Source organism: Micrasema longulum, unplaced genomic scaffold, assembly GCF_059751315.1.
Source record: "Micrasema longulum isolate JH-2025_06_02 unplaced genomic scaffold, ASM5975131v1 h1tg001930l, whole genome shotgun sequence".
Classification (NCBI taxonomy): domain Eukaryota; kingdom Metazoa; phylum Arthropoda; class Insecta; order Trichoptera; family Brachycentridae; genus Micrasema; species Micrasema longulum.
The window spans coordinates 225,516-250,039 of record NW_028279104.1 but is presented as its reverse complement, the minus strand read 5'-3'; the positions used below and the strand labels follow the sequence as shown (position 1 = coordinate 250,039).

Below are 24,524 nucleotides of genomic sequence, written 5' to 3'. Positions count from 1 at the left end.
TAAATTAATATTTCATGTCAACCATGTCAGGAATCAAACCCGAGACCTCTTGCATGGTAGGCAATCGCGCTGACCACCGCACCGAGAGGCCAACTCACTATTAGAAAATGGAAATCAAGTTTTGGTAGAGTGGGGTGCGATCCTCGGGTCTTTGATCCATGAGTCCACGAAACTAGCCACGGAACCTCAGCCCGACATTATGACTCGTGGCGTGATGGTCAGCGCGTTTGCCCCACATGCAAGAGGTCTCGGGTTCCATCCCCGACATGGTTGATTCGAAATATTTATTTAAAAGAGTGTTTTTACACTGGAGTATTTAAAAAATTAAATTGGTCATTGACATTAAGTTGTCATTCAAACACGAAAATGGTATTAAAATTTTATTGTATATTAGTTAAAAATGATGAATTATGCATGCTTTCGTATTTACCAGAACAAAATGGCGCATTGTGTTCTGTTAGTGACGCTTCGGGCGAGAATTACGGCACACGAGACCGCTGTGGTAGTATTTAAGAATAAAAAAATTGGTCAGCAATTAAAGGTCCTTATTTTGATTCGCCCTAGGATCAATCGCTCAGCGTGACTGCTTCTATGCAGTCCAGGAAACCGATTACGATGGAAGTTAATAGATTTATCTTCGAATGTCTATAAAGTAAAATAAAAATGTATGGACAAAAATGTGTATATTTTTATGAAAATTTAAAGTATCTTCGTCAAAGACAATAAAAATCCTCAAATTAATCACTCTCTAGGGGGTAGAGAAGATTCTTAATACTACCCCAGTAGCCCAATCACAAATAACTATCGATGTGATAACAATTTCTCACCATGGTTGTTTATCGTATTCGAGATCACAATGCAAAATCCGTGAACACCTAATATTGAATGTCAAAATATTTACGTTTCGCGACGTATAATCCTGCTGCGCAATCACATATTTGAATTTCACCGGTGTAAATGTGGAAAATATTCCAAAACTGCAAGATTTAATTATTTATTTATTATTTATCATGCTATTCATTAAAAAGCTAGGGTTTCCTAGGACAGCGGCGACCGTATCTTAACGGCCGTAGTGAACGGTGATGCAGTGGACAGCCGTCGTTAAGGTGACTAGAGAGTGGTTTCTTAGGAAAACGGTGTTGTTAAATGTTATCAACACCGTTTTCCTAGGAAACCACTCTTTAGTCACCGTTACGACGGCTGTCCACCGCATCACCGTTCACTACGGCCGTTAAGATACGGTAACCGCTGTCCTAGGAAACCCTAGCTTAAGATAGTATGTATATTGAATTGTAGTTGTAACTAATATGTAAAAGGCACTGAGTGCCGTTTATTTTGATAGAATAAAAAAAAAAAAAAAAAACTGTATTTTTTTTATAGTAAACGCCGATTTTTCGCCAATAAACGGTATTTATTTACGAGGAAAACAAAAAACAAACCGACACGAGCATTGACTTAGAGATTGCACACGCGTTGACTTATGTCTGCAATAACTTAAGCATGTTCATTATTGTTTATTGTGGTCGCTCAAATGCTTAGCATGTTTTTAAGCACTTCGATAGTTATTTGTGATTGAGCCACTGGTTCTTGTTTGTTTTTTCCATCTTCCTATGCTTAATTTTTTTGTTGTATTTCAGTTTCAGTGCTGCAGAGCAGCGTTTATTTTATAATTAAAAAATACATACAAGAATTTGTTACCCACTAAGTCTAAAGACTTTTCGGTGGGACACTTTTTTTTTATGACAGGTTTATATTACATTTATGTTATTTGTATTTTACAAATTTATTCATAAACAGGCACTATAAAGTATCTAGAAGATTAATTAATTTCAAACGTTTCTGTAAACATAAAAAAAAGATTTTATTATAAATTAATAAACTGAATAAGTCGGTAAATAAATAAATAAATAAACATATTACAACAGAGATGAAGAACATTTAAGAAAAGGTAATATAGAAGTCTAGGCATCTACAGGGCTTATGACCTGTCAATGGCTGGTTTAAGTGGCCACTTTACACACTGTGTAACATTCACCATTCTGCCTATATTTGAACATCTATATTCCTTCAATTCTTTCATCTGTTGGTGTTTGTGAAGTTAAACCACTTAAACCAGCCATTGACAGGTCATAAGCCCTGTAGATGCCTAGACTTCCATATTACATTTTCTTAAATGTTCTTCATCTCTGTTGTAATATGTTAATATAAACAGCTCCCCAGGGAGTTGAATCCAGTCCTTGTCTACAAAAATTTGGACAAACTCAAAATATTGTTAAATAAATAAATAATGAATTTCCCCTGATCAAAATAGCTTGTTAAGTCAAACCAGTTAACCTTTAAAGTATAGTTTGTAATAACAAATAAGATTTGATATACCCATACCCTTAAATAATAGCAAGTACTGGCCATCTATCGTACAATTATACGGAATTATAGTAATTTTTCCATGGCCATAGTTTAGATTACTGGTTCAATATTGGACGAAAACATTACAGAAATAATCGGTCTATAATACTTGTTATTTGACCAGCAATTCGTTCGACGGTCAATCTCTAACCATCGGAATCGCTACAAAAAAGCTGCAGGGCAATCATCGGGTTAAGTTTGATAGGCTCTTTACAAGCTGCGCTTAAACGCGAACTTTTAAAAAGTCTAGTATTTTTAACCACGTAACCTTTCGTTGAAGTTTGAACTAAATATGAACTTTTGTATGACAGGAACATGATGCATGAGATGAAAAATACACGGTGAGCTAACATTTCTAATGTATCTTTTTTTTAACATTAAAGTTGGTAGTGAAAATTTTTGGTGGAAGTTCCATATATTATATATTTTGTATTTTTTAAAATTACAAATCATACAATACAAAGTGTTTTAATAAGTAAAAAAAATCTGAATTACATTTCCAAGAGTTACTATAACTCGATTCGGGACTTATTATTTTTTTTTATATTACATATTCAGAACAATAAAGAAACAAAGGAAATATAATATCTATTAAAATCAGTGAAAAACTCCTGGGAATATACATTATTCATTTGCATTATACTTTGTATTACATGATTAACTCTTGTGTGGCTGTGATGTCACGCTATTGTACATGCGATACAAGACTTGATATATATCTCTTATTTTTTAAAATGATGAACTCGTATTTCTTGTGATCTTTAAATTGACTTTTTTCAAAGCGATTCTAAACTCCAATAAATCCCAATTCAAGCAAAAGAAGCTATCTTGAACATGAGTCTTTTTACACTTGCCAAGACGATATGATTAACGATCGTCTGTATTTATCTACCAAGCAACTACAAAGCAGGCTTCTTTAACGTCTTGATATATACACTCCGGAAGATAGTGAAACAGTATATAAAGTAATATAATAAATCAATTTATTTTTACAGGTAACATTTTACGGCAAGATGCTCTTTCTTGTATATTAATAGAGCAGCATCTAGCTAATCTAATCACTACACCTAGCCACTCGTTTCTGAAACTGACTGACTGAATTTTGAAGTAGAATTAAATTCTGACATAACTGACTTATTTCTCACTTTTTTCTTAAAAGGCTTATAAGAAAAAAAGTGCCAACCTCAAAACGATTAAAAATTTTAATAAATTATATTTAAAAGAAAAATTGCTCTTGAAAATTTGACTTGATATAATGACTTGTCTTATTTTTTTTTTAATGATGAACTCGTATTTTTTGTGATCCTCAAATGGACTTTTTTACACCGGATTTGGAAAGTAAAATTTGTAAAACTATGCTGGATGTTAATACAAAAAATATTTATCCTTGCTACGCGAAGAATGAATGCCCGCTAATTCAACAACACATCTGTGTAAGAGAGCACGAATATAGAACTCATAACAAGAAAGACAGAGACGCTGTTCTGTGGCAGGTGTTGGGTAAAACAGATTCAGTATTCAGTCGGTTGATGACAATGATGGGGGACGCATGCGCGTAGTAATATGAGCGGCGTATTTATGATTTATTATTTATTTTGCTATAACAGAGCTAAATTATATGTATATTTGCATAAATTATTGAACAAGAATTATTAAAAGTACGTTTCTTTGTTTTTTTTTCACGCATCTGAGTTTTTTTTTAATATTCTGTTTTTTACAGGGTCGTCGTGAAATATGTTTTTTTAATGGAAATATGATGATGAAGTTGTTAGCCACCGTGTAGTATTATTTTTCTGTGTGAAGGTAGTGAACTTAGAAAGTTCACACGACACACCGTTATTCAATACTCAGTACCTACATAACGAGAATGAACATGTATGGACGCATACAACACAACACACAGACACAGGACACAGTACATAAATAAGTCTTAATAACAGCAAATCAGATGTTTTAAAAAAGAAGATTATCGGAGGTTTTGAGGAGGATATTCTTAACCCTTAACACCACACGTGGGGGAGTAGGCTCCCCCACTACTCACATAAAAAACCGGTGTAGTGATAAAAATTGGACCGAAATATGATTTTTCTTTTTGGGGACCATGCTCCTCCACGTGTGTAGATGCGTGGCCAGAAAAAGAGTGTAATGCTAAGAGTTAAAACAAATGATCAATTGGTTTAACAAGTTGATCAAATTGAGTATTTAATACATGTTCATGTGTGTATATGTACGTAGTATGTAAATATGACAGGAGACAACGAAGCTCAGCATTGTGCAAGAAGCTGACGGCGAAGAAAATATCTCATTTGTTTAATCTTTCTAGTTAGTACGCAAACGTAGGTAACTGATACATATTGTTTATTGGAACATCTAACAACGCTATTATCTCTTAATGAACCATAAACCCCGCTATGAGATCTCTATCAGACACGTTTAATTAATTGTTATTTTCATTTACAGCTCGCGTTCACTTACAACGTTTCAACCTATAACCCAGTGGTCGGCGAACCACGGCTCGCGAGCCGCATGCGGCTCTTCAGCCACTTGAGTACGGCTCACTCATATGGATGTAAAATTACGTCATGTTACCAAAAGGCGCGGTAAAATACCGTAATTTACGGTATTTTACGGTAATTTTCGGTAAAAAACCAATATGACATACGAATAACATATGTCATATTCGTAAACATACTAATTTTACAGCCCGTGTGACGAGTGATATGTGATGTTATTTTATCGACTTTTTATTTCAACTTTTGTATTGTAATATATAACTAGCAGGCCCGACAAACGTTGTTCTGCCCAAACGTTGACTTGCCTGCTATTCATTACTTTGGAAAAAGACATTTCATTGATAAGTAGGTACCTAAGTACTTGTTTGTGGTTAAATTCCAAAACTAAAAATTGTTAATATTGAATTTGAGTAGGTACCGAGGTACTTGTTTATGGTTGAATTTCAAAACATTAATTAAATATTTTTTCAAACATGGCATTCTTTTTGCAAACGTCAAACTCCGGTCTTCTCACCAACAAAGGAGTGTACTAATATAGGAATACGATTTAAATTAATGTTATTAATACAATATTATTTTAGTATTACTAAAAATCCAATCAAAATAAATAAATGGGTAGAATTTATAAGGAATTTAAGGAAAGAATCTGATTGAGATCCACAAAAAACAAATGAAAATTCAAAAACAAACTTTTTTTATACACAAAAAAACAACATCTTTCCATTTTTTTGCAAATGCATTTTTTTCGAATGCAACCCTGGTAGATCTATGAATAAAACATTTATGCTTCTAACTTATTTTTTACATAATCGATTGAAGATGTTAATATCTACTAACACGCATAGTGCAAAGATCTATATTTCTCTGAAAACCGCACGTAAATCGGTTAGGCCGTTTAGAAGGAGTACGGTGACATCACACGTACAGAGGAATTATACTACTATTCAATTCAATTCATTTATTTTAAATATAACATATACATTACAAAAATACATTAAATACGTATATATTATAAAAAAGAAAAAAAATACACGAAAGAGACTCATGTCAAAGTAGTAGAAGAATCCTGCTCCGGAAAACCCCTTCGGATACATGGAACAGATCAATATCCAGAGCGATGTTGTTCAGCATAGCGGTAGCCCTTCCAACAGGCATAACCATAGGCAGGTTGGTCCTGAATATCGGAATATGAAACAATCTATGCTGACGCTGTCTTAGGAGGAACCTACATCAGGAACCTCTTATCAGGAACCTAAAAACCAATGCTCATCATAATTTCAGAATTATCGATCATACCGCGCAACAATCGATAAAAATGTGTAGTCAAATACATATTCCTTCTAGTCTCTAAACTGTTGTAGCCAAGCATACCCTGGAGAAACTCGATCAGGTTGAGCCAAGGATAATACCCTACTACTACTACTACTATCACGCCATTTCCCCGTAGGGGTAGGCAGAGAGAATGTACCGCCACACACGTCTATCCTGGCATACAATCCTAGCCTCTTCCACATTCATACATCTTGTCATACATGCCCTTCGGTTCTGTCTGCTTTTGACATGACCAGACTTAAGATTTTGGTTTATCTTATATGCCACGTCTTCCTTGGTCGTCCTCGTCTCACGTTGCCGTTCATTTTCGCCATATATACTTGTTTTACCATTCTTTCGTCGTCCATTCGTTCTACGTGACCAAACCATCTCAGAGACCCTTCCTTAATCTTATCAATTATACTTGACTCAGATTTACACTATCGCCTGATTTCATCATTCGTAACCCTGTCATACATTGATTTCCCACATATTCGTCTAAGAGATCGCATTTCAACCGCGTTCACTCGGCTTTCATCCTTCCTCTGCCAGTTCCATGTTTCACTTTCATAAATAAGTGTTGGGACTTAAACTCCGTTGTGCACTGCCAGTTTAGCTTCGATTGACATATTGTTATTAGAAATTACTGTGCTTAGTGCTCCGTTCATATATCCCTTCATACCAGCACTTTTGCTGATTGGGAATATTTCGTACAAATAAAATATGTAAATTCGTATTTTGTCATAAATAAATAAATAAAAAAAGTAAAACAATAATAATTTTTATTTTTTGAAGACATAACAAATACGAGTAGCTTTGTTTTAAGACACGTTTTATGACAGTAAAAACCAGGTTTAGATCCGTCGGTGGTTGTCCACTTCGTTCCACTATAATGGTCACCTTAAGCCTATTAAGCTCACCTCCTCCCTCCATCCCCTCCCTCCATCCCCTCCATCCATCCCCTCCAACTTTTTTCGACTATTTCTCAAACAACATATAATATTTTCATAATTTAATTAGTGCATGTTTGTCCCAATCAGTGCATGTGCTTATTAAAATGCATGGCGTGTTGGTTTTATATGTTTATGTAACAACTATGGTGAAGGTGTATAGTGGGTTTTGCATGTTGTTTACTTGGTTTTCTGACGAAGAGACGGTTACGTCTCGAAACCAGTAGACATTGAAAAGTCGGTAAGTAGTTATTTACAAATATTTAATAACATTTAGTAAGATGTTTGACCACAAAGTAAATGTTTTAAATATTAATAATAAATTTGAATTGTTGTACGGCTAATCTTTGGCTCTTTTGACTAATAAGTTTGCCGCTACTGATATAACCGGTTAGCTAAACACACAGAGCTTTAAAGCTAAACTTTTATAGAGGCGGGTATTACATCAATGAAAACACTATCAAAACATGAAATCACATTAGTTCAATATTTAAAAAACAACTTGTTTTTACAGACCTAAGAGAGCCGATCGGGGTGAACGGAGAGATCTCTCACGAAAAGTATTAGTCTTTTTTAGTATAATTTTAATGTCTTCGAATGGCCGGCATGAATACTCAAATGTTGATAAAAATATACTTCAGAAAAGAGGAACTTCTGCCCAACGGAAATTGGATACAATAAATGTTTTCTTGCGCGCGGTAAAAATTGGAGCATTTAATTGTACGGCAAAGTTTCCTGAAAATGCACGAAAAAATAACAAAAAACATTTTTATAAAACCAACTATTTTGAATGCCGTCACTGGTTCATACGAATCAACCTATGATATGAGAGTTTTGTAAGACTTCCGGTTCGCTTGCCGTGGATGGACCAATAGGAAGAACTGATGGAGAATAACAGGAAAAGAACCTCTGACGTCATACGCGGAGTTATTTCAGAAACACAAAAGTTTGAGAAATCGTAATGCTGATAATCGTAATTTAAAATCGGGTTGTGGTCCTGTGGCTAGTGTCTCGGACTCACTCACGCACCTGAAACCTTTATTTATGCTGGTGAGATTCATCTAATTGAATTATTTCACCTACATACTAGGCAACGCCTGAAAATGTTTTTTTTTTTCAATTTCTATACTTCTTCATGGACCAGGTAATTTATCAACAATATCAGCTCTTTAACTTCACAAACATCAACAGATGAAAGAATTATTGGAATAAAGATGTTCAAATATAGGCAGAATGGTGAATGTTACACAGTGTATAAAGTGGCCACTTAAACCAGCCATTGACAGGTCATAAGCCCTGTAGATGCCTAGACTTCTATATTACCTTCTCTTAAATGTTCTTCATCTCTGTTGTAATATGTTAATATAAACAGCTCCCCAGGGAGTTGAATCCAGTCCTTGTCTACAAAAATTAGGACAAACTCAAAATATCTTTCGTTTTACCAGACTACAGCCTTAAGGTTCCATCACGTAGACTCACGTAGAAATAATGTAATTCTGTTCCTCGGTCGTAATAAGACTTATTATGGTTTCCATGCGCCTCTACCCAGAATGATTAGATTTGTAAATGAAAATCAAGATCTAAATTATTTTGATTGTAAATTGAGTTTTTTTACAAGTAGACTGAAGAAATATTCCCAATAAATTGACTGTATATTCGTAGAATTAACGTGGATTCCATGATGCCTGTATAATGTATTAACCTGTAAACTTAAAATATGGAAACTTATAATTAAAAATCAAACACTGATTTGAGTCTACTGAACACTTTATTTTATTTTTACAAACATAAACATATAAAAATAAAAACTTCGTGACAATTGTTTCGCCTTATTAGGGCATTTTCAAACGAATGTAAAGATTATATGGATTGAATGTCCTTATATAGTTATATAATTCAAGGTACTTAAGTAGAAAATAAAAATAATCTTATGAACAATAATGTAACGACAAACTTGAATGTAACGACTGTAATGCAGTTTACGTGGGGCGAACTGGGCGCTCTTTCTTAACTAGATATTCAGAACACATAAGATCCTTTAAAAATAAAAAACAAGATTCTTAATTTGCCAATCACTTAATTGAAAATAATCATAAAATTCATATCTCAAATAAACCAATTCCATTACACGTTGAAAGCAAAGGGCGTAAACTTAATATACTTGAACAATTGGAAATAAATAAATATCTATATAATCCTAATTTTAAAATAATAAATGAACAAACCAACCTAATATCTTCACCACTATTAAACATATTTAAATAGACTGTTATTCTTCACTTTGTTCTTTTTTGTACACGCTTATATGACGCGTAATTAATATATGAATCATGTTACAATTGCATTTATATATTTTGATAAGAAATTCTTAAAAATAGAAATATTGTATAATAATACATTTATGTTTTTATAAATTTCCTCATAATATTTCAATCATGTTTTAAAATTAAAATGAACAGCAACCTATTATTATATTATTGATATTTTTTCGACAACAATTATCTAAATTTACAAACTTATAAAGCTTCATTAATTATCTCACAAAACATACTTGTATGTCAATAAATGCTTACTTTGTTATATTTTCCCCAAAATTTAAATATAAATACCTAAATTCCCTATTACCTATAAAACACTTAGCCTCATCCTTTACCATTGGTTTTTCCCTCAATTATGATTAATGTACATGCTATAGTTCATAAGATTATTTTTATTTTCTACTTAAGTACCTTGAATTATATAACTATATAAGGACATTCAATCCATCTAATCTTCACATTCGTTTGAAAATGCCCTAATAAGGCGAAACAATTGTCACGAAGTTTTTATTTTTGTATGTTTATATTTGTAAAAATAAAATAAAGTGTTCAGTAGACTCAAATCAGTGTTTGATTTCTAAAAATAAGTTTAAATATGGAGTTCTACAAAATAAACACCAAATCAATCAATAATGTATTAACTTGTCTTTGCTTTTCTTTGTTGTATTGCTTCTATTATTTGTTACAGTATTATTATTGTTTTTAGTTTTACGATTTGTTTAAATCTGACATTGTCCGTAAATTTGTTAAATAAAAATAAAATTACCATTTTGTTTTACCGTTTACCTAATACATAATTTTATGAAACATTTTTAAGAGTTTTCGGAAAAACTAAGCCTTAAAAAGTTCTTTCATAAAACTAGAATTCTCCAATTATTCACCACTACGCAACCTCTCAAAGCATAAAGGTCAACGCTCACCTTATTTACGTGTGAAGTTTGTACGTCAAGACTGAGTTAATTATGTTCTTGTGATTTTATAATACCGTCTTGAGATCAAAGTACTGTATGAAATAACAATGTGGCGTCAGCCATTTTTACGTTCCAAATTACGAAAATGTTAATTCGCGCGTCAATTAATAAAAAACTGTATATTTTCATTTGAATAATTAAAATTTATTGACATCTCGTGCGCCATTCACGTGAGATTCAAAAAAATCTTAACTTTTTAAATTTTGTTTTAAGTCCAAAGTAACTATTTTTTTAACTATATATATTACGTGAATGATTACTTAAACGCAATTCATTTTTGAACTGTTTTCTTTTGATATTATGGAGACATTTTGCCTTATAAATTATAAGTTTATACGTAAAATCAGTCGTCATTTAACAAAAAACTGCAAAACTGAACCGATTAGATTGTTTATTTTCACGAAAGAGTATCAAAAATATTAATAATAATTATAAATATATTTTAACCACACCAGGACAATTCCGGTTAAACTTGCCAAAAAAGAGTGTTGTGTTTGGCAAGTGGACAAAATCACGTAATAAAATATTTTATATATTTTTTCTTTTTATTTCTGTTTAGAAACAAAAATGCATTGCAAATAAAAAGAATAAGTAATTTTAAAAAATAAATACGTATATGTTAATATATTCATTATAATAATAAAAATACCTTTGTAGTACCGAGAACGCGTACGATGTTAGCTCGGAGACACTTTTCATATATAGCTCCAAGAGTGTTCAACGCCTTGGATGAACATGTTAAGTTCTCCAAAACAACGTCTATATTTGAGATGAAGATCTATAATTGAATTGTATCGAGGGATAGAGACCACTGTACGAGATTGCTTCGGGAATAAATATATAACATCGCTGTTGCCTTCATTATTTTCCATATACGTATATGTGTATATCATCACTGTCATACGTATTATTATTTAACTTTCATACATTCCATTTTTCGACAAGTATAAATATTTATTATTTATATTTTTCTATTGTTATTTTGTATATTATTATTTTGTATATTGTTTTGATTATTTTGCATATTGTTTTAATTACCTGTATATTGTTTTAAATATCGAAGAGTCCCAACTTAACACGGTATTTTCTAACAAGTCGGGACATAAAAAACATATAATTGTGCCCATGTAAAATTGTGTAATTTGTGCATTAAATAAAGAATAAAATAATAAAAAATAAATAAAAATATATTAAATTTATAAATAAAAAGAATAAAAAAACCTAACGCTATTCTTTGTACATATTTGATTTACTGTTATACACGTGGTTGGTACACGTGGTTATAAGAATGGCTGCGAGATCAGCTTCCTACGTGAATTTTCCAATTCGATGGTTTCCCAATAACCGTGCCGGTATAACTGTACCCCGAACCAACTGACACACATATGTGATAAACCGGTGTTTTTTCTAGCCACTCGGTCTTGTAATTATGATTCAATAGCTCATCCTACTGAGCGCCTTATAAAAAAACATAAGTGATTCGATGCGGAAATACTTAAACATGTACTGAAGATTACTGGTACCCGGTACCCGCCGATAAAATCGGCAAAATTCAATTTACTAATTGTTTAAAAATGTGTATTAATTTTTTTATTTGATACTTTAACACTTTGTGTCCCGGAGCCGTGTAAACACGTGATTATATAACCACGCGTTGTGTCCCGGTCCCGCGTTTCACGGGATTTACCAGCTGTTCAAAAAAGTGCATTTTATTGACATCTAGAGACTTTTATTAGTACTTTTTGCTGCTGGTAAACTACGTGAAAACACGGGACCGGGACACAACGCGTGGTTGTTTCGGGATACAAAGCACAAAAAAAGTATTAAAAACACAGTAAAAAATGTAGTAATGTAGTAAAAACGTAATTAAAAACCCAGTAAAATACATAGTAAAAAGAGAATACACTTTACTTACTTACGTATATTTATGTGCATATATGTGTATGTATATATATATGCACATGCATGTATGTATGTGTGTGTATGTGTGTGTATGTATGCATATGTATGCATATGCATGTGTATGTATGTGTGTATGTTTTTATATGTAGATTTATTAAATATTTTTCTATGTACCCATATACCTATGTTGGTACATTTTCTTAATTTGACTTATTATTGTATATATTGGTTATTCTTATGTTATCTTTAATTTTAACTAAATGTACATACTTATGTTTCACTGCTGCACTCAAATGCATTTCTAATATATGTAAAAGCCCGTAGGGCGTGTAAATAAATAAATACGTAGTAAGAAAAAAACATGGTAAAAAATGTATAAAAACATAGTAAAATACATATTAAAAAGAAAAACCAGAAAAAAAGAGAGTAATACATGTGATAAATGAAATAATGTACATATGTAGTGAAATTTCAAAACTTACAGAGTTATTAAATTTTTTTGGTTTAAATATGGTTTCGTTATCCGATGGATTAATCCTAACACTTTTAGTGATTTATTTTTATTGAGCATTTACCCGCGGCTGCGCTCTCATGGTATTAGTTAGAAATTAGTTAATTAACTACTTTTGTGGTTTAACAATAAGAATTTCCCTGATAAAATCACTTTTTTTTTTGATACAAAGTATCCTGTTTTGATTGCCGGCCTTCTAACTATATTCACGGTTTTTAGGGCCAGACCGCGAAACTTCAGAGGGACATTCCTCATAGTAAGGTTAAAAAAAAAAAAAATATGATCTCAAAATGTAGTAAATCCTTAATTTCTCGGACAAGTAGTCCCTCCACAATCCCTTTTCCCTCTCCTACCTAGCTGCTTTCCTTGTCCGCGTATCAGAGGTCCGAGGTTCGAACCTCACTCTACCCCAACCTACTAAACCTTATCAAACTTAACCAAAAGAAATACGTAGTTGCATTATTTATTTATACATTAACGGTTCAAAGAACCTTTTACAAAAAAAAAAAAATTACAGAAATAATCACAGCAGTGCACAATAATCATGTTGTACATAGTATGAAATATTAGAATAATTAAAACTAAACAATTTAGTAAATAAAACAAAAAGTTAAAAAGAAACAAAACATTTCTAAATAAAAATAGCAATAACCATTAAAAAATCTTACGCACTAAATATAAATATAACACAGTAAAGTTGAGAATAACTATATAATAATAATAAAAAAAAAAATACAACATTAGTACTTAAAAAATAAAAGTTTTTTGAGCAATAAACTTACATTTCACCAAAACGCTAAGATAGTAATAAATAAGATTGCAAAAAAATATCAATTTTGAGAAGGATCAGACGATTTATTGATAAGGACTCTTGCAAAACTATTTACAAAGCAATTATTGAACCACACGTTAACTACTGTAGTAGCATTTTATTTTTTATCAAACAAAGAAAACATAGATGAACTAACTGTATTACAAAATAAAGCCTTTAGAATCATTTTGAAAAAAAACAGATACACGAGGGTAAAAGTCGATGGTAAATGAAATGAAATTATTAACATGTAAAAAAAGAATATTTTACAATACAATGATATTTGTTCATAAAATTATAAACTCTAATAAAAAAAAACAGAATTTTGGAAAAAAATTGATCGGAACCAGCATGAACACGATCACAATACTAGAGAAAAGAACAAAATTAGACTTCCATTTAGGAAAAAGGCAAAGTCACAAAATTTAATTTATTTAAAGCAATTAAAAGGTATTTTATTTAAAGCAATTAAAAAGAAAAAAACATATCAAAATTTAAAATAATGGTTAAGACATATGTGATACACATTTATAAATTAAATATATTTGCAATGTTATTATTAGAACACTCATAACAATATGTATGATATGTGTGCCCTACTTTAAGATTTAAATAAATAAATAAAAATAAATAAATAAAATAAAACAAAATAAAAAATTAAATTGTTAAATTACTAAATAAAATAATAATAATTTAGTGAAATCATCATCATCAGTTGGTTGGAAGAAGTTGCAATTTTGCAATAAATCCACCAATGTACAATTTAAAATTATGTCTAACATGTTAAATAAAAAATAAAAAATGACGTATTCCAGGAAACAAAGTTAAATTTAATAATATATTTAAAAATAAATCCATTATTTTTCTAAAAAATAACGAGTGAGAATTCGTTTTAATTCATGAACAGAATTTGTATTGAAGATATCGAATATTTGTTCTAATTCATTCCCATACCTGTGTATCCTGGGTATAAAAGAGTACATTTCAAAGTTGGTCCGCAAATTGTTGCAAAAAAATAATTCCTTACTTCTAGGCACCTTATGAAACAAATTAATTAAAAGAACGGTTACTTAGAAAAATATTAAATAGGTATTACGGAATCAAATATGTTTTTTGTCTCATTGTTCAGTTGGAGATTACCAGTCTCCAAAACAAAATGACTTGATTCATGCTCCAAATACTAAGTATCATCCAAATAATAGTATAATGTACGAGAACTTTCTAAACTAATTATTATGTATACAGATCTTACAAACACGTCATTTAATGTAATGTCAGCAAACGACACACTTTGCCATAAGCGGGGATAAAATCTTCAAAATAGGTCTGTGGCCTCGGAAGAATATTTCTTACGTGCTTAGGGCCAGTTGCAATAAAGGCGATACCTTTCATACGTGCGATTTCGACAAAGTAAGTTGAATGAAAAAATTAACAAAAGCAACGTACCTAATTTGGACGAAGAGGTAAAAGCTGCCGTTGTTTTTTAATGCAACTGATCATTGGGTCCAGTTGCATCAGATTTATGGTGTCAAATATCCTGTATGTTATATATTTAAAATATAAAAAAACATACTGTAAAATAAAAAAATACGTCTCACAAAAGACAAAATACGAAATTCCATAAAACAAGGATTTTATATTCTAATTTTTAAAACAGATTATAAAAGGCAATTTTAAAGTTTGATAGGCACTAAAAACCAGAATTTTAGTTTATAAACCTAATTGTAGTGTCAGTAGATGCGTTGGATATTTGTTTTTTTTATTTATTTAAAATAAAACACTGATTCCCCATAATTAGGAAAACCCCACCCCCCTCTACCACACATTTCCTTGCCCCTTCCACCCGACCCTATTAGTACCTCTGTGAATGTATTTAAGTTTAGTTTATATTTACACCTGATGATGGGTAATTCAAAATACCCGAATCTAGTTGTGATATAATAAATTAAACTCTTATGTGGTAAAAATTACAAAGTGTTTCATTTAAATAATTTTTTTTTTAATCCACAAAGTAAATGCTGAAACAACGAAAAATTTTTTTAATATCGCGTGTTTACACAAAATTATAAAAAAAAAATATATTTTCCAGACTTCCATGGCATATTACATTTTGTCACCTAAAATAATAACGCCAAAACAAGATACGTTTCACATATCATATTTAGCCATATTTTAGCAGACACGACATATCATCTTTATAAATTGAGTAATAATTGTGACATGTTCCTATTTTGAAATAGAGCAATCTCTTAGTCTGTCTTCATTGAAGAGACGTAGAACTGAGATGGACCTTATATGCATTTTCAAAATACTTAATGCTATAGGTGATGTCCCATCTCTGTTGCAATCAATTTCTTTTCATGTTCCCAACCGTGTCACCAGAAGTCAAAATCTGATATTTATAAAATCTTCTAAGAGCATCTTTGGTATTTATGCCCCAATGTCCAGAATGTGTAGATTAGTCAATTCATCACACGACTTGGAATTCTTTGGGATAGATCTTCCGGCTTTTCGTAGATCTCTTCGCGACTAAACAGTGTGGGATGAAGTTGGATTAGCATGGTATAGCTCTAAATCTTATGTCGGCGGCCTCCGTGGTGTAGTGGTCAAGACGCTTGACTCACGCACGGAAGGTTCCGGGTTCGATTCCCGGAGAACGCAAAAATTAAAAATGTGATTTTTCTCAAGCCTGGTTGTTCTGTAATGTAATTCACCACTGTAATTGGGCATCCTGGCCTGTTGTGGTTCAAAAAAATGAAATGAAATGAAAAAAAATGTCTTTCGTTTTTGTGAATATCTTGTATATATATTGGTTTGGTCACGTAGAACGAATGGATGACGAGAAAATGGTAAAACAAGTATATATGGCGAAAATGAACGGCAACGTTAGACGAGGACGACCAAGGAAGACGTGGCATGATCAGATAAACCAAAATCTTAAGTCTGGTCATGTCAAAAGCAGACAGAACCGAAGGGCATGTATGACAAGATGTATGAATGTGGAAGAGGCTAGGATTGTATGCCAGGATAGACGTGTGTGGCGGTCCATTCTCTCTGCCTACCCCTACGGGGAAATGGCGTGATGGTAGTAGTAGTTGTATACCATTATTGTTTTGCCCTTATTTGTCTTTGCTAAATCGTTTTATGTTCTTTTTGTTCAGTTTCTTGCATTTATGTTTCTTCACGTGGCTTAGGCCGTATATATAATAAATAAATAAATAAATATTAAGTTTTGCCATCTTAAACAAAGACGAAAAAATTATTTTTTTGAAATATATATTTTGTGTTGTTTTGTTTATTTATAAAAATATATATTGACTTTCAATAAGCGTGTAAATTATACCTGCATTGAAGAAAAATTGAAAACTAAACTTAACTTACTAAAAAACTATAATATGATCGTTATTTGTTCGTCGTTCTACGAATATACCTTCATATTCACATAGGTATGGAAATGAAGTAGAACAAATATTCGATATTTTCAATTCAAATTCTCACTCCGTATTCTTAGAAAAGTAATGGATTTATTTTTAAATATATTATTAAATTCAACTTTGTTTCCTGGAATACGTGATTTTTTATTTCTTTATTTTACCGTGTTAGCCATAATTCAAATTGTACATTGGTGGATTAATGCCAAATGGCAACTTCTTCCAACCGAATAACGACGATGATTTCACCAATTTAAGGCATTATTTAGCTAATTTAAGTTTTTTTTTATTGCTCTAAAAAAAGTAAAAATGTTATATTTTTTAAACTTATTATTATTATTACCTAGTTATTCTTAACTTGACTGTTTTATATTTATATTTAGAACATAAGATTTTCTCATGGTTTTTGCTATCTTTTATTAAGAGATGTTATGTTTCTGTTTTACTTTTTTGTTTTTATATATTTTATGTTCACTAAATTGTTTAGTTTTAATTATTCTGTTATATATCATATTGTGCACTACATATTATGTAATAATTATATTAATAATAATTATATTGTGCACTTCTGTGATTATTTATGTAAATCATTTTTATTAAAGCTTCTTTGAACCGTTTTTGTGTAAATAAATAAAAAAAATGAATAAATAAATGAATAAACGAATAAACGAATAAACGAATAAACGAATAAACGAATAGACGAATAGACGAATAGACGAATAGACGAATAGACGAATAGACGAATAGACGAATAGACGAATAGACGAATAGACGAATAGACGAATAGACGAATAGACGAATAGACGAATAGACGAATAGACGAAAAGACGAATAGACGAATAGACGAATAAACGAATAAACGAATAAACGAATAAATGAATAAATGAATAAATGAATAAATGAATAAATGAATAAATGAATAAATGAATAAATGAATAAATGAATAAATGAATAAATGAATAAATGAATAAATGAATAAATGAATAAATGCATTAATGAATAAATGAATAAATGCATTAATGAATAAATGAATAAATGAATAAATGCATTAATGAATAAATGAATAAATGAATAAATGAATAAATGCATTAATGAATAAATGAATAAATGAATAAATGAATAAATGAATAAATGAATAAATGAATAAATGAATAAATGAATAAATGAATAAATGAATAAATGCATTAATGAATAAATGAATAAATGAATAAATGAATAAATGAATAAATGCATTAATGAATAAATGAATAAATGAATAAATGCATTAATGAATAAATGAATAAATGAATAAATGAATAAATGAATAAATGAATAAATGAATAAATGCATTAATGAATAAATGAATAAATGAATAAATGAATAAATGCATTAATGAATAAATGAATAAATGAATAAATGAATAAATGAATAAATGAATAAATGAATAAATGAATAAATGAATAAATGAATAAATGAATAAATGCATTAATATATAAATGAATAAATGCATTAATGAATAAATGAATAAATGAATAAATGAATAAATGCATTAATGAATAAATGAATAAATGAATAAATGAATAAATGCATTAATGAATAAATGAATAAATGCATTAATGAATAAATGAATAAATGCATTAATGAATAAATGAATAAATGAATAAATGAATAAATGAATAAATGCATTAATGAATAAATGAATAAATGAATAAATGAATAAATGAATAAATGAATAAATGAATAAATGAATAAATGAATAAATGAATAAATGAATAAATGAATAAATGAATAAATGAATAAATGAATAAATGAATAAATGAATAAATGAATAAATGAATAAATGAATAAATGAATAAATGAATAAATGAATAAATTAACAAACTAATAAATGAATAAATTAATAAATAAGTAAATAAATAAAAAAGTAAATAAACAAATCATTTAATTTTTTTTTAATAAATAGATATAATGTTTAGATTGAATTTAAGTCAAAGAACAAAAATTAAGCACTAGAAAAATGTGGCTTTATCAAAAACATCGCGAAAACCAGTATTCTATCACGGGTTCACAAAGTAGTGCTATTATTTTTACAATCAAACGATTTGAACAGTTACGAACACAACCTTTTATATAATACTATACTGTAATAATTATCCCATATGGGACAGGATGCAGAAGAAATTCGAGACAGGAAATTGACCGTTAATTTTAAGAATTGTTGCAGATGCGAATCTTATTTTAAAATAATGTATATCTGGTGTGAACACGCGTTGTGTCCGTTTTATTCCATATTTCAAAATGAGCACTAGGAGCAAAAAAAATGATACGGGTTATTCGCCATTCGATAATTTTCTGCTCTACAAGATACTTACTGCATTAGATTTTACGTTATATATATATATTATGGTGATTCTAAACAAAAAACTAAATTTTCATGAACACATTAACTATATCATTAACAAATCTCTTAAATTCTTTGGATTTGTTAATAGAGCTACATCCGAGTTTGAAAACAAATAAAAAGGATTGAAAATGTTCAACGAAAATTTTTAAAATACCTAGATTATAAAAACAATAAAACGTTTTGTACTTACAGCCAATCTGCCAAACAAAATGGATTTTTACTATTGAAAATAGACGCACTGTATCTGAGTTATGCTATTTACATAAATTATTAAATAATAGAGTAGACTCTTTTAACCTACTCTCCAAAATTAATCTTAATGTCCCCTTTCGCGTGACAAGAAATAAGTTTATTCCATCTGCCAGTCTGTAGCGCTAACTATGCACAACACTCTTTCCTCTATCGTTCTTTTGCTCTAACTATAATGTTTTTTTTCATCTATTGATATATTTGACGTACCCCTTAATTTATTTTAAAATAAATTAAGGCTTATTATTTCTAGCTGCGATACGATCCCACTTACTATTTAATGATGCACCCTCCTGAACACTTACTCCCACACTAATACACATAAACACACATCTACACTTACAAAGACACATAAACACATCCTTTTGTTGGAACACAATTTAATAATATGTATGATTTTTATTTAGAAACTTTGCTGGTCTGTCTTTAAGCTGTATTAAAAAAAAAAATATTTCACTGTCGCCTGTTTGTTTCTTAAAAATAAATAAATAAACTTAAACACACTTTACTGCTCATTGGTCCGTCCCATTCTTGAATACACCATTATTTTCGTTACATGATTCTCTTACTTTTTTAACATGTTATTCTCTTGATATATATTTTTTACGTTTTTATTTTCATTATTTCTATATGTATAAATTAAGATATTCTATTTTGATGTGTACATACAGGGTGTTCTTTAAACCCTGTCACATCCGAAACCACGATGATCAGTATGAGCAAGAAGACATATTGGCACATCAAAATATTTTTTTAGAATGAATAAAATTTACAAAAAATAAAAAATTAAAAAAAAACAAATTGGGCATCCAATTGAAATAAAGCAACTTCAAAAAAAAAACTTAGAAGAGCTTCGCAATTGCGCCGCGATGCGTAGTTTAACGTTTTCAATATTTTTAAATTAATATTTGAATATTAATTGTTTTAAGCATTGCTAATCAATCATTAAAAAAAAAATTACAAATATAAAGTTACGGAATTTTTTTCGCAATGTTTATCCGAAAATTTTTTACACATTTTCATGACACAGGTAGGCATTTTTTATTCGATTCTGAACGTCTAACTGACGGTCGAAGAACGACTAAATACACATTGGGCATGAGTTAAGTGTCATAATTTTTGAGGGCTCAGGGCGTCTAAATAATAAATGAACAAAGTAAAAAAAAGCGACGTCAACGCAACAATCAAAAGACCTGTAATTGTTTAAACTTTTATATTCCTTTATTAAAAATGTTGTTCTCTTTTAGATCACTCAGTCTAGAAATGTTTATATCGGAGCCTAGAACTAAAATTTTGAGTGACAAAACTAGTTTTTTTTCAACTACATAAATTATTCCGGTTAATTATTCTACTGGAAAATTTCGTCTTATAGCGTTTTGTAAATTAATAGTAAAATTATGTTAATTCAATTTGCAGCCAAACGAATAAGGTTAATTTTAATTTCAAGGCTCTAATAAAGCGGAGCATTTGTTAACCAAATGTTAAAAAACATCGATTGAGAATCATCGAACATTTTCTCAAGACTTAAACTTAGGTACTTATTATTATCGCAGTGGTGGGGGTCAGTGCTATGCAAGCTCCTGACGTCACTGCGGCGTGAAGATCTATTGTGACGGGTCCCTGTGAAAAGTTCTCGCCCTCCAAGCCCAGGTCTATAAAGAGCCTGGTTACTGTGTAAAAGGCGAGAGTTTACATTTTGCTAAATCTCCCCTTCCAAGCCAAGATCCGTTAAGTATCGGGCTATTAGGTTGGGGGCAAGCTCTTTAACATCCTCAGGTTTAACCAGACGTCCCCCGAGGATGAGGTTCCTTTTATGATCTAAAATCTAAAGCATCACATTCACATGTTATGTGTATGGGTGTTTCTTCATCTGCTCTGCAGAAACTACATCTAGAAGTTTCGGAAAGGTTCATTCTAGCAAGCTGTTTGTTTGATCTGCAGTGCCCTGGGCGGGCTCTAGTGATAACCCTCGCTTGATGAGGCTGAGCTTTATTAAGTCAAAAGCAAAACTATGCGACTACTCTTTTATCAGTTCTTTAACAAATCTCTTAAATTCTTTGGATTTGTTAATAGAGCTACATTCGAGTTTGAAAACAAATATAAAGGATTGAAAATGTTCAACGAAAATTTTTAAAATACCTAGATTATAAAAACAATAAAACGCTTCGTACTTACAGCCAATCTGCCAAACAAAATGGATTTTTACTATTGAAAATAGACGCACTGTATCTGAGTTATGCTATTTACATAAATTATTAAATAATAGAGTAGACTCTTTTAACCTACTCTCCAAAATTAATCTTAATGTCCCCTTTCGCGTGACAAGAAATAAGTATATTCCATCTGCCAGTCTGTAGCGCTAACTATGCACAACACTCTTTCGTCTATCGTTCTTTTGCTCTAACTATAATGTTTTTTTTTCATCTATTGATATATTTGACGTACCCCTTAATTTATTTAAAAATAAGTTAAGACTTATTATTTCTAGCTGCGATACGATCCCACTTACTATTTAATGATGCACCCTCCTGAACACTTACTCCCACACTAATACACATAAACACACATCTACACTTACAAAGACACATAAACACATCCTTTTGTTGGAACCAGATACTTTTTGCCAGAGCTCTCTGCTTCCTTGCCCATGACCTAAACAAATTACGAGAAGCGTATTTAGGCAACCCACAGTATGGTTATGGGCCTATTGGGGTTTTTTTTTAAAAAAAAAATTATATGGGAGTTGCATTATTTTTTACCTTGCTTATAATATACAAAATTCATTTTTCAAAAAGAGGAATTTTTGTATATAAATTACTTTAAATATTAGCTAAGTTTTTGGGATCAGGAAGAATACTCTAGATCGGGCCAATCCTATCGGGGGCTGTCTCAGCTCCCAGCCTTGCCATAAATTAGGTACTACGCAAATCAAAAATATTTTGAGGATGTCAATATGTTTGTAGACATGTTTTGTGGAAATGCGGTCGAACTTTTCTTTTTCGTGCAAACGTATTTCCTTATTTTCTCCCTGATTTATGGCGCTAGAGCAGATATATTACACACTATAGATGTTTACCATTTAGCGTGTCTTTATTGTTTTGCTTTTTGAAAAAACTGTTTCATATGGGAGCTAGTGCCATCAAAAAACCCAAAATAACACCCAGTTTTATCTGCTGTCTTCGGACGTACGTTATACAAACGAGATAAATATTTTTTTTAATAAACAGAAAAGGTAGCCAGAGAGAATATTTCATTCTGTTACTCTTTCTTAAAAAAATAAATAAATCAGTTCAGTGTTGGGGTGCGGAAAACGGGACAACGGAACCTCGATTAGTCGATTTAGTTCAGTAAGGCATAATAACTGGCGTTGTTGTCTTTGTCGGACAACATCAGGGAAGCATCACTTTATTCACTGTGTATCATTCTTATTTTTTTTAATTAAAATCAAATCTTCTATATTTTTATTTTTTTATTAACATAAACGGTAAATCTGACTTCTACAAAAAATTATAATTCTAACATATTTGGCTTAATATATTTTTATTTAAAACATAAATTTCCTTATACCCAAGATTTATAAAAAAAATTAAACCTAAAAATTATACAAAATTTATATTTAGAAAATGAACCTAAAAATTTTACAGCATATTCAGTAGAAAGTTTAAATAATTCAAGATTAAATGTAAAAAACAAAATTAAATAATGAAAAATTTTAAAGTAATACAACAAGAAAATCATGAGTATTGTTTCATACAGCTGGGCAAAGTGAACAAAAAAACTGTATATATTTTGAATTGCATGAATAAGTAAATATAATTACCATTCATCATCTTTGAAAAAGTTCAAAAGGTTTGTTCTATAGGAACAATACCCTACACTAAATAACTATTGCCGAGTTCATGAAGTCCGTTTAAATTAAAAAATGTAATATTCAAGGTTCACATTAGTTCTGAAGATGTTGTGAACTTGCTTAATAAAGCATAAATAAATTATTTCTCCTTAATACAACGCGAGCAGTATCTCGCGTAATACCAAGTATTATATAAATGAATAAAAAATATTAAACTTACCAAATCTTTCAAAAGAATCTTCATTATATCCATTTTGTTTATAATGTATTCAAAATATTCACTAAAAACTAAATAATGCACTTGAAAATTGTTCAATTCACTTGAAAATTGATCAATTCACTTGAAAATTGTTCAATTCACTTCTCAATACAAAATTAAATCATTTTCACACCATTCAATCGATTTCATTGTTTACGTTAGCACGACACAAATTATCCATTCGATCGATTTATTAGAATTTATTCAATCAGCCCGATCGATTACGCACTCCATAAATAATCACGTTCGCGAAATTTTTACATCGTTAAATTTATCGGACGCGGTTCGAATTTCACCTGCTTAAATCGTCACGACGAAAGCCGCGCTATTCTTCCGGCCGTAAACAGGTTCGAGATTATTTAATTATTGGAAAAAATATTTAGTTCACAGAAACCGTTACGCTGAAGAAAGTGGCGGCGGCGCGTCCGCGCGGTGAGATGGTCGGACTGAGAATAAAATCAGGAAGCCATCTCGGCTCTCGAGTTAACCGTTCGGTGAATGGTATTATAGTACATCACAGGTTGACGGTTAACACTCTAGTTGTAGCATTCGTTTATTATAATTTTGAATAAAAAAACATTAAAAAAGACATTTCTGTGGCTCTGTATCATTTTGGAACAAAGAAAAAGTGATGAATTTAAAAATTTATTGGAACACGG

General features: G+C 30.6%; 1 protein-coding gene across 2 annotated transcripts in view; it reads right to left on the bottom strand.

Annotated features, from left to right (window-relative positions):
• Rhp (GTP-Rho-binding protein rhophilin) overlaps positions 1-24,524 on the bottom strand; it is a 292,710-nt gene that overhangs the window by 112,927 nt on the left and 155,259 nt on the right. Inside the window, exon 1 of one of the 2 annotated variants that reach the window (XM_088238615.1) lies at positions 23,827-24,319. The exons of the other annotated variant lie outside the window; for it this stretch is intronic. Coding sequence (XP_088094741.1) covers positions 23,827-23,859 — 33 coding nt within the window. The 5' untranslated portion in view covers positions 23,860-24,319. Of the gene's footprint in view, positions 1-23,826; positions 24,320-24,524 lie in introns of those variants that run through there. 2 annotated transcript variants of the gene reach the window in all.